The sequence below is a fragment of the Capricornis sumatraensis genome, chromosome 4 (assembly GCF_032405125.1).
Source record: "Capricornis sumatraensis isolate serow.1 chromosome 4, serow.2, whole genome shotgun sequence".
Lineage (NCBI taxonomy): Eukaryota > Metazoa > Chordata > Mammalia > Artiodactyla > Bovidae > Capricornis > Capricornis sumatraensis.
Genome location: NC_091072.1, coordinates 147,048,579 through 147,066,733, shown reverse-complemented (window position 1 = coordinate 147,066,733; position 18,155 = coordinate 147,048,579). Strand labels below are relative to the sequence as shown.

The 18,155-nt window shown below is 43.0% G+C and overlaps 1 protein-coding gene across 1 annotated transcript in view; it reads left to right on the top strand.

The window, feature by feature from the left end:
* Positions 1–18,155, top strand: part of LOC138077656 (antigen WC1.1-like) — a 54,350-nt gene continuing 36,195 nt past the window's right edge. The window contains exons 1-7 of the mRNA XM_068969764.1: positions 1–73; positions 4,977–5,297; positions 10,519–10,827; positions 10,921–11,238; positions 14,926–15,018; positions 15,095–15,409; positions 16,625–16,939. Of these exons, the coding sequence (XP_068825865.1) occupies positions 1–73; positions 4,977–5,297; positions 10,519–10,827; positions 10,921–11,238; positions 14,926–15,018; positions 15,095–15,409; positions 16,625–16,939 (1,744 nt within the window). The remainder of the gene's footprint in view (positions 74–4,976; positions 5,298–10,518; positions 10,828–10,920; positions 11,239–14,925; positions 15,019–15,094; positions 15,410–16,624; positions 16,940–18,155) is intronic.

Genomic DNA, 18,155 nt, shown 5'->3' with positions numbered 1-18,155 from the left:
ATGGCTCTGAGCAGATGCCTCTCCCTGCAGGGACTCTGTGTCCTCCTCCTCGGCACCATGGTGGGTGGTCAAGGTAAGAGCTGGCCCTCTGTCCCGGGTCCACAGCAGGGTGGTGGATGCCTTGATGAAGGGAAAGGTGTATGGAGTTGTGGAGCCTCAGTCTTAGTGTTTTTGACCAAAAAGTAGCCACGCTGACTGTGAACACTGGTCCGTCTCCTGTGCGGGGTCCACTGGTCATAGCGGCAGATTTTACAGAGCAGTGGGGTTTTGTCTGGACTGAGCTGGGTCAGCCTGAGTCCCCTCCACTGTCTCCCTTGTTCTCAGGGAGCTTCTAGGAGTCCCAGTGGCTCCCAGTGTGTGGAAGGTCCAGCGACTGAGCTCAGCGGGGACTCTGGGCTGTTCCCACACACTCCACGTGCCTGGTGTGTGAGCATTGCCCTGGGTCCCCGTGTTTCCTGTGTCTGTGCTCCTGTAGGCTCTGTGCTTGTGTGTGTATGTGTGTGTGTATGCAGGTAAGAAGTGTGTGAGGGTATGAGGAGTGTGTGTGTGTGAGGGTGTGAAGAGTGTGTGTGTGTGTGTGTGTGTGTGTGTGTGTGTGGAGTATGTGAGGAGTATGTGAGGGTGAGTGAGGGTGTGTGAGGAGTGTTTGAGTTGCGTGGGAGATTGTGTGTATTTGTGTGAGAATATGTGTGTGTATGTGGGAGTGTGTGAGGCTGTGTGTGCAAGGGGGATGGAGCCTGTCTCCGTGAGAGGAACGGGGCTGCTGAGCATGGACTGTGTCTGCTGGTCTGTGAAGCACTTGGGTGTCCACAGGGCTGGGTGTCACGGCCACTCCTTGTAACTGGATCAGAGATAATCGTGCCCCTGCCCGCCTCTTTCTGGCTCCTCGCCCCCGTCCCCCAGGCTTCCCTCTGCTTGTTGACATGTCTGCCCAGCACTGGGCTCTGTGAGAGGCTCTGCCTGCTGGCCTCGCCTGTTCCCACCAGGTGTCATTAGGGAGCAGAGAAGCATGCATCCAGGAGAAGGGACCTCTTGTCTGTGGAGATCAGCTGATGCATAGCCTCAGGTGTATAAGTTCCGGAGTCCATCCCTGGTCCCCGTGACTCATTTCCTGACGTGCTGGGGGCCTGGGATGGTCCTTTCCCCTCCCAGGATCTGCTGTGACTCTGTAGGGAGCCCTTTCTCTGTGCCCTCTCCTGTCCCTCCCTGGAGCTGCTTTCCCCTGGGTGAGGGTGGAGTATGTTACCAATCCTTCCTCATGGTCTGCAGGGTTTCTTTGGACAAATCCGCTCATCTCCTTATGGGAGTCCTCTTGGGCGACAGAACTTTTTTCTTCTCTTTAGACTTAGAATTCTCTCATTGTCTTTGCTTTTGGACAGTTTACTCTGTGCGTCTTGGGAAGGTTGTTTTGAATAGAAAATTTGGGGTGACTTATTAGCTCTTGAACCTAGATGTCCAGATTTCCCCGCAGGTTTGGGAAATTCTCAGTCTATCTTTCTTTCTGTGCTAGGTCTCCTTGCTGCCCGCGGGCTTTCTCTAGCTGCGGTGAGCAGGGGCTGCTCCTCGCTGCAGTGCACAGGCTTCTCACTGCAGGGGCTTCTCTTGGTGCAGAGCACAGGCCCTGGGTGCACAGGGTTCAGCAGCTGGGGCACGCTGGCGTAGCTGCTCTGCGGCATGTGGAGTCTTCCTGGACCAGGGATTGAACCCATGTCCCCTGTATTGGGGCGGGGGAAGTAGTATTCTTATCTACTTCACCACCGGGAAAGTCCTCAGCCATTATTTCTTTTCTCCTTCACATCTCCTGTGACTCCGTTCAATACATTGTTTCTCTTTATGGTGTACATATTCCCACTGCTTTCTATATTCTTTTCATTCTCTTTTTGTTCCTCTAATTGGATACTTTCAACTGATCTTTCTGCTAACTTACTGGTTCTTTTTTATTTTTTTTCTTTTCCTTGGTCAAGTTGTTGTTGAATCTCTGTACTGAATTCTTCAGTTTACTCATTGTATTGTGTTCATGCTAAATCGCCTCTGTCATGTGTGACTGTTTGTGACTCCATGGACTGTAGCCCACCAGGGTTCTCTGTCCATGAGATTCACTAGGCAAGAATACTGGAGTGGGTTGCTATGTACTTCTCCAGGATATCTTTCAGACTGAGGGATCGAACCCGAGTCTCTTACATCTCCTGTTCTGGCAGACGGGTTCTTTACCACTTGTGTCACCTGGAAAGCCCATTCATTTATTATTCAGCTTCAAAATATCTGGTTAGTTCTTTTTTTTTTTTAAGTATATGTCTTTATTGCTCTTATTTTATTTGTATTATTTTCCTGTTATCAATGAATATTTGAATTTTCTTGTAACTCTCTGAGCATCTTTTGAAGTATTATTTTGAATTCTTTGTCAGGCAATTCTTGGATCTCCATTAATTTGAGCTGGTTACAAGAGGTTTACTGTATTCCTCTGGTGGGATTTTGTTTCCCGGATTCTTCTTGATGTCTTATTCTCTTGTAGATGTCTGCACATTTAAAAAAGCTGTCACCTCTGCCAGACTCCATGTCCTGATTTCAGTAGAAAAAGCCTTTCACTTCTGGGTAGCGGCACACTGGAGCATCCTGCAGGGTGCCAAGTGCAGAGGCATAAGGTGGCACTGGGTCTGGGAGGGCATGAGGCTGTTTGGCTCAGGCTGCTGACATTCATAGCCTTGACAACTGTGTGGTGTTTGGCAAGTGTTGCAGGGGGTCTGCCGTTGCTGGAATGGTAGTTAGTGTTCTCAGCAGTGCCTCCAGTTCCAGAGCCTGGGGATCATGGCCAGCAGTGGCGGTGGCCAGAGCCAATGGTGTGCACACACTTGGCTTTGGGGGCCTGTTGCAGGTGCCTCTGTGGGGGAGATGATGGTTGCAGGTGCTCAGGTTGTGGGAAGGCCTAGGAAGGCAGCAAAGACTGAGACCAACACTGGCTCATTGCTCAAACTCATGTCCATTGAGTTGGTGGTTCTGTCTAACATCTCATCCTGTGCTTCCTTTCTCTTTGTCCTTCAGTCTTTCCCAGCATCAGGGTCTTTTCCAATGAGTCAGCTCTTTGCATCAGGTGGCCAAATTATTGGAGCTTCAGCCTCAGCATCCGTCCTTTCAATCAATATTCAGGGTTGATTCCTTTAAGGATTGACTGGTTTTATCTCCTTTCTGTCCAAAGAACTCTCAAGAGTCTTCTCAAGCACCACAGTTTGAAAGCATCGATTCGTCAGGGCTCAGCCTTATTTACTGTCCAACTCTCACATCCATACATGACTACTGGGAACCATCATCTGTGCTGGTTATTAATTCTTTCAGGGGTAAAATCTGCTGCCTCTGTCTGCAGAGCAGGTCACTGTGAACTGTGATTTCTCCTGCCATGTGGTTGCTATTGGTCTTTGCTCTTCTTTCTTATGCCTAGCCAGCTCTATAAGACTGGCTGAGCTTTGCAGGTCTGCGTGAAGAGAACCTGAAGCAGGACTTTCATATGGTTCCCCTAAAGGCTAGGGACACTGGTTACTCAGCCTGCTCTTACCCTCCCGGTGAGAGGAACTCTCCTGGCACCCTTGACACTGAGTGATTTTGGTTTGGAGGATGTAATGATGCCTCCAAAATGATAGTATCTTGGCATGGTCAAACTTCTTAGGGTACTCCAGATCTTTCTGGAGCTGTTTTTGCTACTGATCGCTGTCTAAGTTTGGTCTTTTTTAAGAGGATGGAGGCTGTTGTCTCCTACAGCAGCATTTTGGTAATGGCACATTTGAGGTCTTTATTCTTTGAGAGAATGGTTTTGAGTATAGAATTTGAGATTGGCAATTTTATTTTTTTCTTTCAGTGAATCTAAGGCTTCAGTCTACTCTACCCTGACATCTCTTTTTGTTCTTGGGGTTTTAGATGTTAGTACAGATGTTTCTCAATTTTATATACCTAGTCTTTATCTTAGTAATTTTCTATCTGTCAATTTTCTGCTGTCATTTTCCATTTTAATAAAAGTAAGATATGTATGGTGTAGTAAAAAAAAACAAGATGTGTCCTTATATAACATGTTCTGTTTACTTTGGCAGGACTTCTGCTATCGTAATTCTTCAAGCACTCAGGTTGTTGAATTCTCCACCATTGTATTATGCTCCCACTGCAATACAAGGCTGCAGTATTTGTTGTGGTAGAAAAATATACTGGCTCTTAAATGTTTCCATGTGGAAGTGACATCATTTGTTCTGCCACTTTGTTGAATGAGCCAGATCACATGGTTACGCTTAACTTCAAATAAGCAAGGAAGTATTACCATTTCCACATGCTCACAAAAAGAGAATTTTGAATGTTGCTGAACACTAGTAATGTCTCCATCTATAATGTTCCTACAAATGAACTCCTTTTTAACACAGAAACCAGAGTCGTCTGAAAACTTAATTGCTAAAGTGACATCTGATCACTTTTGTCAAATTCCATTTGTTAGATGCATATTACTACGTACATTCGAGTGTGGATTACACAAGGACATGAACACCAGGCAGCTGGAATAATTGGGACACTTCAGAGCCTGTTACCCCAGCCCTCTGTTCCTGAGCTGGATGAGATGCTCCCTATGGACAGGGAAGGAGAGGGAGGATTCCTCCCTGGATCCTGGGCCACGAGCAGTAACTGAGACAGAGAAGCTGGGCCCTAGTAGCCTTGGGCACATCTACAGGGAGGGCTGCGTCCAGAGTCTCTGAAGGCTTGTCCTCAGTGGTGTCCCTGGAACTGGATCGTGAGAAATACCTGGTGCTTCCCTTGCTGCTCCAGGTTCAGTGATGGCACATTGGGAGCTTTGAGTTGGCCATGGTGGGAATGTTTATACCACAGAGGTCAAGAAATACTATATCCCATGCACTCTTTCACTCCTCAGAGAACTTAGATTTTAAATATTATATCACTGCAAGCCTCCTAAAATCTCTCCTGTGTCCTGTGTCTGTTCTCTCTTGCAGCTCTGGAGCTGAGGTTGAAGGATGGAGCGCACCGATGTGAGGGGAGAGTGGAAGTGAAGCACCAAGGAGAATGGGGCACAGTGGGTGATTACCGCTGGAGATTGGAGGATGCATCTGTAGTGTGCAGACAGCTGGGGTGTGGAGCTGCCATTGGTTTTCCTGGAAGGGCTCCTTTTGGGCCAGGACTTGGCCCCATTTGGCTTTTGTATACTTCATGTGAAGGGACAGAGTCAACTGTCAGTGACTGTAGGCATTCTGATATTAAAGACTATCGTAATGATAGCTATTACCACAACCGGGATGCTGGAGTAGTCTGCTCAGGTAAGTCCTGTCTGATCTGGGAAGGGATCTCCAGCAGGAAAAGCCTCTGTCTTATCACCAGAATGACTCGAGATTATGGATTATAGCCTTTAGAACATGCTTGGGTGAAGGGTCTGTGTGATGCGTCACAGAAGGTAGAGAAGTCAGGTCAAAAGTTTCATACAGATACAGCTGCTGTGTTTGACCTCCGTGACATAGTCTCATCATGGTAATTGTTCTGTATTCTTTGACATAATGGTCAGTACGGTGTGGCTACATGGTGGGGGAGGGGTGGTCACAGGAGAGTTGTAGGCAACAAGGTTTATCATACTCATAGGTCCTAAAACTCAGAGTCACACACTCCATCAGGTTGGTATGTGGAGGAGATGCCAATAGAATAGGCTCAACCAAGCAATGGTGACACAAAAGGGCATGTGCAGACCCGTGGATAAGTGACTATACCTGGGGTCAGGGTGCAGTTACACAAGGAAAAGGTGTGAGGGGATTTCACTGGTGCATTTAAATGTCTCTAGGTCAGAGTCAGAGGAAGCCAGAAGTGGGACTTGTGGCAGAAAACAGTCTCATCACCCTGGTGCACCTGATCAACTGAGTGGGGAGCTCACACCACATTTGCAGGGATGTTGAGGGAGCAGGGAAATGCAGTCTTGAAGTTTACATCACAGCGGCTGAAGCGCATCACGTGTAAGAGGCAGTGAAGCTCAGAGGACCTGAAGCGACTCCTATGAAGTGCTCAGTGCTGTCTATGTGTTTGATCTGTGCCAAGGTGGATGCAGGAAAGACAGCAGTGAAACTAGGGTGTGAGTGGGTGGTCACAGTATTTGGCAGAGGCTTCTAGGTGTTATCATAATTGTGGATTGGATGTCCAGGATATTAATCCCATCAGAGCAGCTGGACTGGAGGAAGATATTGTCAGTTATCACAGTGCGTTCCCTCAAGTAGGAAGCTGGTCTTAGGCAAGAATCACCCCGTCTGATGTGATCCTGGGACAATGGAGCCCTGAGGACATCTGCAGTAGGTCCCTAGCAGCCACAGCCAATCAGCTCTTGGGTATGGGGTCACAAAGAGTCAGACACGACTGAGCGACTTTCACTTTCCAGTTATGATTGTTGTTGCTTTTGTAGATTCTTGAGTCTTGGATCATTTTCTTCTGTTTCTATTTTTATTCTAATGTAGGCATCAAGGAAGCATCAAGGTTCTAAATTTTCTTTTAAGCATCACTTTATTTTTAAGCCACCCGTTTTGCTAGTATATAATTTCTTTTGTATTTTATTACCATAAAATGTTTCTTTTTCTCTGAATGTATTCTTTGTCTTATAGTCTGACTTTGTATGATATTAATATAGATACTGTATACAGCCTTCTCTGATTTGTATTTGCATAGTATATAATTTTTTACCTTTTTAGTATGTTTCTGTGTTTATATTCAAACACATATATATTTATAGACAGTATATTGTTACATCTTATTTTATCTGGTCTGATCATCTTGGTTTTTATTTGGAGTACTTAAAGTATTTACATTTAATGTAATTATTGATATAATTGGGTTTAAGTGTACTTGCCTGCTATTTGTTATATCTTGGTTCCTATTTTAATCTTTGAGTATATTATTTTATCTTCAAACTCTATTGGCTTATTAATTGTATCAGATTTTTAGGTGATAATAAATAATGTAGAATTACTTATTTTTTAAAATATAAATTTATGTATTTTAAAATAATTTTTATTTAGTTTTGGCTGTGCTGGGTCTTCATTGCTGCATAGGTTTTTCTCTAGTTGCAGAGATCAGAGGCTCCTCTCTAGTTGCAGTGCATGAGGTTCACATTGCGGCGGCCTCTCTTGCTGTGGAGCACAGGCTCCATGGTGCTCAAGCTTCAGCAGTCGTGGCCCCTGGGCTCTAGAGCACAGGCTCACTAGCTGTGGTGCACGGGCTTAGTTGCTCCGTGGTATGTGGGATTTTCCTAGACCTGGGATCAAAACCGCATCTCCTGCACTGGCAGATGGATTGTTCACCACTGAACCACTGGGGAAGCCCATGCTGAATTACTAATCTTTAACTACATTCCACCTTGAAATGACGTTACATCACAACATGCAAAGTCAGTCACTGTAGTTTTCTTCCACTTTGGTCATTGGTGCTATCACTGTCACACATTCTACTTATAAATTTATTATGAATCTTATAGTTTGTTGCTAATATTTTTGCCTTAAATCTTCTAACAGAGAATCAACATTTAGCAGAGACTCTATACCTTTGAGTGGATCCCTGTTTTCATTTGCTGTCATCTCCCTTTAGCTTGAAGAACTTTCTGAGGCAGTTTTGTGTAGCTGTGTCTCGTGGCCTCCAATTATATCATTTTTTCATTTACTTGAAGTCAACTTAATTTTCATTCAGTTTTGAAAAGTATTTTTATAGGTGATTCAATTCTAGAGTAACAAGTGCCCAACCCCAATACTTTACATATGTTTTTACATTGTCATCTGACTTTCACTGCCTCCAGCAAAAAGTCAGTAAATAATACTTATCCTTTTGGTCTGCTGTATATAATGTGTCAAATTTCCCTGGCCGCTCTTAAGATATTTTCGTTTGTTTGTCTGCCACTGAATTTCAGTATTTACATTGTCATGTTTTTTGAGATGATTTCATTACCTTGTTCAGGGTTTGTTTAGCTTTTTGAATCAGTGGATTTATAGTTTTCAATAAATTTGCAAAAAATTTCATTTATCTTTTCTTAATATTTTTCTGCACAGCCCTTATTTTGAATCTCCAGATACACATATTTTAATTGTTTTTATATTATCCTACATGCCACTGTGTTTCCATTCATATTTCTCTGCCTTTTTACTCTCTTCTGTTCAGTTTTGATAGTCTCTATTGTTGTGTTTTACCTCCCAATTTTTTTATTCTACAATGTCTAGTCTCTTGTGTAATTAATCCAAATAATTGTTCATTCCAATACTATATTTTTTCAGTTTTAGAAGTCTCATTTGTTTATTTTCCTAGTTTTCCTCCCTGTTTATTTTTATTCATTAAGCATATTGATATTAGTGGTTTAAAGATCTCTTCAGCCAATTCAGTCATTTGAATTGTAATTTTTGAAGGTGATTGAAATGATTATTTAAAAAAATGTGTTATGGTTTACATTTTTCCCCTTTGGAAATTCTAATAATGTTTTGGTTGGATGTTGGGCATCACTAACATCCTTTACCAGTCCTTTACCAGTAAGAAATTTAGAAATAAATAATGAGAACACATCTAAAAATCAGGGTATTGTACTTGATGAATCAAGTAAAGGTTTTTCATTGGGTTATTTTCATTCTGTTCAAAATGTGTTCCTATGATGACCAAATTATGAACTTTTATTTTGGTTTCTCTCCTTTAGTTTTACTTTTATTTATTTATTTATTTTATTTTATTTTTTATTTTTTTATTTTTTTAATTTTAAAATCTTTAATTCTTACATGTGTTCCCAAACATGAACCCCCCTCCCACCTCCCTCCCCATAACATCTCCTTTAGTTTTAAAACTTCCTTGATCCCACCTTGCCTGCCATATGCCCCACCTACACCCTACTTCCACAGCAGTAGCTATCCTTTCTGATTTTCTTTTCCATTCATCTGTGTCTTTTAAAATTGTGTTTGCTTGTCTGAAGTGGGAGAAATGAAAAAGGATAGCAGCTTAAGTAGTAGACGGGAGGAGCAGAGGGTGATGTAATATGCTAACAACCTATTCAACAAGTATTTCCCAGAAATATTTACATATTTTGTCTGTATTGAGGCTTTTTCAACTTGGAACTCTCCAAATTATGGCTTGTTTGCTCACTTCCTCTTCCTTCTCCTTCTTTTTCCTCCTTTTAGAATTGTAAAACATTCAACATGCCATCTTCTTTTAGAATTGTAAAACATCCGTGAAAGAAATTAAAGCCATTATTATCAATGGAAAGTCATTCTGTGCTTCTGTCTTGGAAGAAGTAATATTGTTAAAATGCCTGTACTTGTCAAAGTGATCTACAGTTTTAATGCAATTCCTATCTAAATCCCAATGGCATTCTTAATAGAAACAGAGAAAACAATCTTAGGAGTGTGTGGTTTAATTTTTATATATTCATGAATTTCCTGTTTCCTTATCACTAATGAGTTTCAGTTCCATTCCATTATGGTCATGAAAGAAACTTCGAATTATTTTAATATTTTTGAACTTGTTAAGACTTATTTGTAACCTAGCCTGGAGAATATTCCATGTGTGCTTGAGAAGAATGCATATTTTCCTGTGGTTAGAAGTAGTACAATGATAGTATTAAAATCAATTAGCATTTTCTATGAGTCCTGTTTCAGAAGAAAACCTTTAATAGGAGATGATCTGGAAACTCAGCTGTAGGGTAAGCTCCCACTGAGAACACACACTCTACCAGATTCTTTGATAAATCCTAGGATTTCCAGAGAGATGGCTGGGTCTCTCTATGACTCTCTGAGTTTTCTTAACTCATCTTCTTTCCCACTGAGGTCACTGAATGAATTCATGTAATTTTTGCCATTGAGAAGACAAGATGTCATAAACATGAACTATTGATAGCGTCTATATTTCTTCTCTGGAGCCATCGCCCATCTACAGGTTGGCATCCCCTCATGGATCCAGCCTCAAGACTTTCCCTCACCTAAGTCGCTTGAAGACTAGTTCCTGGGAGAGAAAATTGATCAGAATATTAGCCCCACAAGTACCAGGAAAGCTTTCTAAGGTTGTCTGGATGCTAGGTCTCTAATCTCATAGCCCATGTCCCTCTGGGTGAGTTCTCTTCTGCATATTTCTACTTTCAAGTGCCTGCATATTATACATTATCCTTGGATTTGTAGGTTCTAGGCTGCTAAATGAGAAATTCACTTCTTCAACCAATGCTAAAAGATGTGTTTCCAGTATTCAGCCATTCCAATGATCTGAATTGGGCTCTGTAGTTTCTAGGCTCCTAGACCAAGGAATTCAGATTTCTAACCAGTCTCAAGGTTCTTGGGATTCTGCCATTCTAAACTGATCTTGTAATCCTCCTGGATTTCTCTTTAGAAACCTGCTCATGAAAATTCAATTATGACACTAACTGTCAAAAACTCTCTTCATGCTCCACTCCTAAAAAGAAAGAACTTTCACTCCACTGCCTGTGACATGCGGTTTCCAGTTGCCAAGTCAGTAGTACCATGAACATTCACTGGTTTTGTTGTTTCCTCTTAGGATTTGTGCATCTGGCTGGAGGGGATGGACCCTGCTCAGGGCGAGTAGAAGTGTATTCTGGAGAAGCTTGGATCCCAGTGTCTGATGGGAACTTCACACTCCCCACTGCCCAGGTCATCTGTGCAGAGCTGGGGTGTGGCAAGGCTGTGTCTGTCCTGAGACGTGAGCTCTTCAGAGAGTCCAGTGCCCGGGTCTGGGCTGAAGAGTTCAGGTGTGAGGGGGAGGAGCCTGAGCTGCGGGTCTGCCCCAGAGTGTCCTGTCCAGGGGGCACTTGTCACCACAGTGGAGCTGCTGAGGTTGTCTGTTCAGGTGAGATGCAGGTCAGGCCTTTCACCTCTGTGAACACCCTGTTCAGGTGAGAAAGTCATGTGATTTTGCTGAAACTCTGTCTTCTTCTACCAGCATACTCAGAAGTCCGGCTCATGACAAATGGCTCCTCTCAGTGTGAGGGGCAGGTGGAGATGAACATTTCTGGACGATGGAGAGCGCTCTGTGCCTCCCACTGGAGTCTGGCCAATGCCAATGTTGTCTGTCGTCAGCTCGGCTGTGGAGTCGCCATCTCCACCCCCGGAGGACCACACTATATGGAAGAAGGTGATCAGATCCTAACAGCCCGATTTCACTGCTCAGGGGCAGAGTCCTTTCTGTGGAGTTGTCCTGTGACTGCCCTGGGTGGTCCTGACTGTTCCCATGGCAACACGGCCTCTGTGACCTGCTCAGGTAAGAGCAAGGGACAAGTGCTACTGGTGCTCAGGATGCTCCTGGAGTGAAATGTCCCCAAGAGCAGAGAGGGAGGGAAAATGGACTTCAAAGTCAGATATTTTGTGGTGAAATGTGGATCTTCTCATTGTTCCTTCATTTTTCAGGCCAGGGCAAGAAGTGTGAAAGGGAATAATATATTTTTAAGCTACATTGTTGCTCACATGTAATCATAGAGAACAATGTATAAGCAGTAAGTACAGACCTCAGTATGAACCCCAACCCAGAGCAGCAAAGAAAATGTCCCCAGCATCACAATCCTTGTCGTCCCCTCTCCTCAACAGGGAAAAGCACTTACCGAACTTCTACTGACGTAGAGAGTTTTATCAATGTTTGAACTTTCTATAAAATGATGCAGTATGTTGCAACTTTTGTATCTAATTTCTTAGACTCAAAATTATGTTTGGGATTCACTCATGATGTTGTATATTGTAGCACTTTATTTAGTTTTATTTCTGTAGAGTATGCCTTTGAATGATCACATCCACGTACTGATCAATTCTACTGACAGTATAAATCTGAGTTGTTTCCAATTCTTGACTATTACAAATATGATACTACAACTTACATTGACAATGTCTTTGGATGCAAATATGTGTTACTTACTTTCCATGTTTAATCCTTGGTCTTTTATTTTCTTTTTCTTAATCAAATGGTGTCCTTTGATGAACTCATTTCTTAATCTCATGGAAACATAACTTGCTAACTTTTCCCTGTACATTTAATGCTTCTTATAGCTTTTAACAAAGAATTTTTGCCTACTCCAAGATCCTAAAAACATTCTCCATGAGTGTCTTATGGAAATTGTATTATTTTTCTCTTGGATATAATTGTGCATTCCTTCTGGGATTGATATTGGTGTAAGATAAGGTCAGGTTTCATATGGACATCCAACTGACTGAATCTTTTTCTGAAAAGACTCTTTCCCCCACTTCAGTGCCACCTTCATCATAAGCAGAAGGGCAATTATGTCTGTCCTTTTTAAGACTCTCTATTCTGTTCCATGTTATCATTTGTCTATCCTTGCACCAATACTGCATTTTCTTAATTATAACTTTGTTGTTGTTGTTGTTCAATCGCTAAGTCATGTCTGACTCTTTGTGACCCCATTGACTACAGCTCACCAGCCTTCTGTGTCCTTCACTATCTCCCAGAGTTTCAAACTTTGTAGTAAGTCTTAATAATTTTAATTTACAAAAGTTACTTTATATTAACTCTTCTAACTTTGTTGCTTTTCTTACCAACTGTGATGGTGATTCTTGGTTGCTTGTATTTTGTATGAATTTAGAAATCAGCTTGTCATTTTCACCAAAAGAAAAGCTTAAGGGTATTTTCATTCAAATTAGATTTAAAAATTTGAGAGGAGACAAAGAAATTTCAGGATGATTGACATTGACAATGTTGAGTTTTCAAAATCATTGACATAATACATCCCTCCATTCAGTTAGATCTTGAATTTTCCTCAGAGATTTTGCCCATCTTCTACTAGGACTTCTCCTAGGTATTTTATTTTTGATATTATGAGCATTTTTGTGAAAGTGTCCTGGCAATGAATTCTCTTTGAGTTGTTTTCATCTTTTAATTTTTTAAATTTTGATGTCATTTGAGACATTAAAATGTTGAGAAAGTAATATAAAAATTCCCTTATGACCTTTACTTGGGTTTCTAAACGTCAATATCAACATTTTGCTTTAATCTCTGTGTGTATGTGAGTGTCTTTCCTTCTCGATTCCCCTTCTGCCCCATTTTTCCTGAATATGTAAAATATTTCTGAATTAAGTTGAAGAAATGATGTTCCTTTACCCTTAGAACACTTCTGGGAATTTCCTTACAGAACCAGAGTTCAGTCAAGTCTTTAAATGACTTCAGCTCCAGGTGACAGCTAATTGCAGCACTGAAAGACCCGAGTGAAAGCCTGCCAAACTGAGTCTTTTTCTGATTAATGACTCAAAATATAAGCAAAATGAAGTATATATTCTTTTCCTTCAGCTAAAAGTTTTGTCTTTTCATATTGATCAAATTGCTAACATCCGTTGAATCACAGAAAAAACAAGAGAGTTCCAGAAAAAACATTGACTTCTGCTTTATTGACTATGCCAAACCTTTGACTGTGTGGATCATAACAAACTGTGGAAAATTCTTAAAGAGATGGGAATACCAGACCACCTGACCTGCCTCTTGAGATATCTGTATGCAGATCAAGAAGCAATAGTTAGAACTGGACTTGGAAAAACAGACTGGTTCCAAATAGGGAAAGGAGTATGTCAAGGCTGTATGTTGTCAGTCTGCTTGTTTAACTTATATGCAGAGTACATCATGTGAACTTCTGGGCTGGATGAAGCGTGAGCTGGCATCAAGATTTCTGGGAAAAATATCAATAACCTCAGATATGCTGATGACACCACCTTTATGTAAGAAAGCAAAGAGGACCTGAAGAGCCTCTTGATGAAAGTGAAAGAGTAGAGTGAAAAAGCTGACTTAAAACTCAACGTTCAAAAACGAAGATCAAGGCATTCAGTCCCATCACTTCATGGCAAATAGATGGGGAAACAATGGAAACAGTGACAGACTTTATTTTCTTGGGCTCCGAAATCACTGTAGATGGTGACTGCAGCCATGAAATTAAAAGACATCTGCTCCTTGGAAGAAAAGCTATGACAAACCTAGACAGCACATTAAAAAGCAGAGACATTACTTTTCTGACAAATGTCCATTTAGTCAAATCTATGGCTTTTCCAATAGTCATGTATGGATGTAAGAGTTGGACCATAAAGAAGGCTGAGTGCTGAAGAACTGATGCTTTTGAACTGTGGTGTTGGAGAAGACTGTTCAGAGTCCCCTGTACTGCAAGGAGATCCAACCAGTGGATCCTGATGGAAATCAGTAATGAATATTCATTGGAAGGACTGATTCTGAAGCTGAAGCTCCAATACTTTGGCCACCTGATGAGAAGAACTGACTCGGAAAAGACCCTGATGCTGTAAGATTGAGGGTGGGAGAAGAAAGGGATGACAGAGGATGAGATGGTTGGATGGCATCACCAACTTGATGAAGATGAGTTTGAGCAAGCTCTGGGAGTCGGTGATGGACAGGGAAGCCTGGTGAGCTGCAGTAAATGGACACGAAGAGTGGGACCTGACTGGGCGACTGAACTGAACTGAGCTAAATTTTGGGGGAAAATCTTCTATACAACAATGTAACCAGAACTCAGACTTCAAGGAGATCCAACCAGTCCATCCTAAAGGAGATCAGTCCTGGGTGTTCATTGGAAGGACTGATGAAGCTGAAACTCCAATACTTTGGTCAGCTGATGCAAAGAGCTGACTCATTTGAAAAGACCCTGATGCTAGGAATGATTGAGGGCAGGAGAAGAAGGGGAGGACAGAGGATGAGATGGTTGGATGGTATCAGTGACTCGATGGACATTGGTTTGGGTGGCCTCAGGGAGTTGGTGATGACAGGGAGGCCTTGCGTGCTGCGGTTCATTGGGTCCCAAAGAGTCAGACACGACTGAGCACCAGAACTGAAGTAAACTGAACACAGCTTTCATCTTAGGCTCCATCACTAGGTCATTATTAATTCAGTTTTAACTAATTCAGTTTCCTGTTCTTCAACCCTTCCAGACTTCTGATCATTGTTGTTTTTCAGGAAACCAGACCCAGGTGCTGCCCCAGTGCAACGACTCGCTGTCTGAACCAGCAGGCTCTGCGGCCTCTGAGGAGAGCGCCCCCTACTGCTCAGGTGAGGGTCCCACAGGACAGAAGACCCTTCTCATTCCCCAGGTCACCGCCCCATTGTCCCATTTCTCTCTCCTCAGACAGCAGGCAGCTCCGCCTGGTGGACGGGGGAAGTCCCTGCGCCGGGAGAGTGGAGATCCTTGACCAGGGCTCCTGGGGCACCATCTGTGATGACGGCTGGGACCTGGACGATGCCCGCGTGGTGTGCAGGCAGCTGGGCTGTGGAGACGCCCTCAATGCCACAGGGTCTGCTCACTTTGGGGCAGGATCAGGGCCCATCTGGCTGGACGATCTGAACTGTACAGGAAAGGAGTCCCACGTGTGGAGATGCCCTTTCCGAGGCTGGGGGCGTCACGACTGCGGACACAAGCAGGACGCGGGGGTCATCTGCTCAGGTCTGCGCTGCACACTGTGCACAGGCTGAGGGAGGGGTAGGGCCCTGGAGGACAGGGGTCTGAGCCCCAAGGGAGAGATGCTGAAAGGACCAGAGATGGAGGCTTCCTCCCATGAAGCCTGTCTTTCCAGCAGACATAAAAGGAGGTGCTTTCACTTCCTCTTGCAGCAGCTGAGGATCTGGTTCTTTCTTCTCAGCAGTGTTTCCTGGCAGAACCGTTTTTTACAGGTTTTCTTGAAAGCAGGGCTCTCTTTCCAGTTACATACAAAAAACTTAAACCCACGGTATTAGTTTCCATTTGCTTCAGTAGCAGTCTACCAATTAGTGGTTTAAGACAACATAAATTTATTTCCTTAAACTTCTGTAGCTTAGATGTCCAGCAGGGATCTCACTGGGCCTGGATCAAGGCTTCAGCAGGGCTGCATCACTTCTGCGGTTCTGGGGAGAATCTATTTCTTGTCTTTTCAATCTTCTAGATTAAAAAAAAAAAGTCACACAGTCGTGTCTGACTCTTTGGGATCCCATGGACTGTATCCTAATCTGCCCCTCTGTCCATGGAATTCTCAAGCTTCTAGAAACCGCCTACATCCCTTGGTTCACAGCCCCCTTCATCCATTATCAGACCAGCAGTGCTGCAGGCCTCCAGATATTATCCAGAGTCACATCTCTCTCTCCAGGCAGAGCTAAGAAATATATTCCATGTTTAAGGATAGTGCATCTAAAGATGTGCTTAGGCTGGGCTCACATTGTTAATACAATATTCTAGCTTAATCTCACCATCCCAATGTCCTTATCTTAATCACACCTGTAAATCCCTTTTGTCAGGTGTTGTAACATATTCACAGGTTGCAGAGATTTGGATGTGGACATTTTGGGGTTAATTCTTTTGCCTATCTCCTGAATATCCACATCACATCCCTTAACATACTCTTCAAAGATTTTGTTAGGAAGCAGAATTCAGCTGCCCCTCCCTGACTAGTGCCCACAGTTTGGTCTTCCTCTCAGTTCATATCCACTACACCAATTGTGGCAGAAATAGAAGGACAGATACAAATGGACAAAATCAGTTAAAAGGGAGGTGATGTCAGTCTTGTCATCTAGTGGGCATCTCTTGAACAAGGTCAGAGATGACTGTTCACCATTTCTAGAAGAAAGGAAAACCAGAACATCCAGCCAAGTTTTCACTGTGTCCTGTCTCCTCCCCTTTCAACCTTAGAGTTCCTGGCCCTCAGGATGGTGAGCGAGGACCAGCAGTGTGCTGGGTGGCTGGAAGTTTTCTACAATGGGACTTGGGGCAGTGTCTGCCGCAGCCCCATGGAAGACATCACTGTGTCCGTGATCTGCAGACAGCTTGGCTGTGGGGACAGTGGAACCCTCAACTCTTCTGTTGGTCTCAGGGAAGGTTCTAGACCCCGGTGGGTGGATGGAATCCGGTGTCGGAAAACTGACACCTTTCTCTGGCAGTGTCCTTCCGACCCTTGGAATTACACTTCATGCTCTCCAAAGGAGGAAGCCTATATCTCGTGTGCAGGTGACTTACTGTCTGTTTCTGTGTGTCTGTCCCAACCCTGTAGGATGCAGTGAGATTTGGTGTTTTAAAATCTAAGTGATGAGTTTAATTTGGGTCCACAAAATGACATTAAGTGAAAATGTTAGTTTCTCAGTCATGTCCGAATCTTTGTGTCTGCATGGACTATAGTCTGCCAGGCCCCTCTGTCCAGGGAATTCTCCAGGCAAGAATACTGGAATGGGTTTCCATTCCCTTCTCCAGGGGATCATCCTAACCTAGGTATCACAATTGAGTGTCCCACAATGCAGTCAGATTCTTTACCGTCTGAGCCACCAGAGAAGCCTATATCAGGTAAGGATGGAACTAAGTTTATCCACATATTCCAATCTTACTTGTTAAAATATTTAATTGAGATGGAATTCTTGTAACATTACATTAGTTCTAAGTGTAAAACATAGTGTTTATATTTTTGTACATCACCATACATACAGTAATATCCATCACCACATGTAGTTACAATTTTTTTTCTTATGATCCCACAGGTAAGAATTTGCATACTGCAACTAAGACCCAGCACAACCAAATAAATAATTAATTTTAAAAGAGAGTATTATTCTCTTCATAGTCTTGACATAAGAACATGTATCATTTTTTAAAAAAAATCCACATTAGGGCTTCCCTGGCAGCTAAGCTGGTAAAGAATCTGCCTACAATGCAGGAGACTCCGGTTTGATTCCTGGGTCGGGAAGATACACTGGAGAAGGGATAGGCTACTCACTGCAGTATTCTTGGGCTTCCTTGATGACTCAGCAGATAAAGAATCTGCCTGCTGCCTGTGGGAGACCTAGGTGTGATCCCTGGCTTATGAAGACCCCTGGAGAAGGGAAAGGCTACCCACTCTAGTATTCTGGCCTGGAGAATTCCATGGACTGTGTACTCCACGGGGTCATAAAGAGTTGGACATGACTGAGTGACTTTCACAAACACTATATACAAAAATATTATCTTCTTTCCTATATTACAGTTTTAAGATATCTTTCATGACAATGTTTTTTCTCTAGAATGTTTAAAAAATTTTTATTTATTTATAGGAACTCTCTATAAACAAAGATCACTTCAGTTCAGTTGCTCAGTTGTGTCAGCTTCAACATCAGTCCTTGCAATGAACACTCAGGACTGATCTCCTTTAAGATGGACTGGTTGGATCTCCTTGCAGTCCAAGGGACTCTCAAGAGTC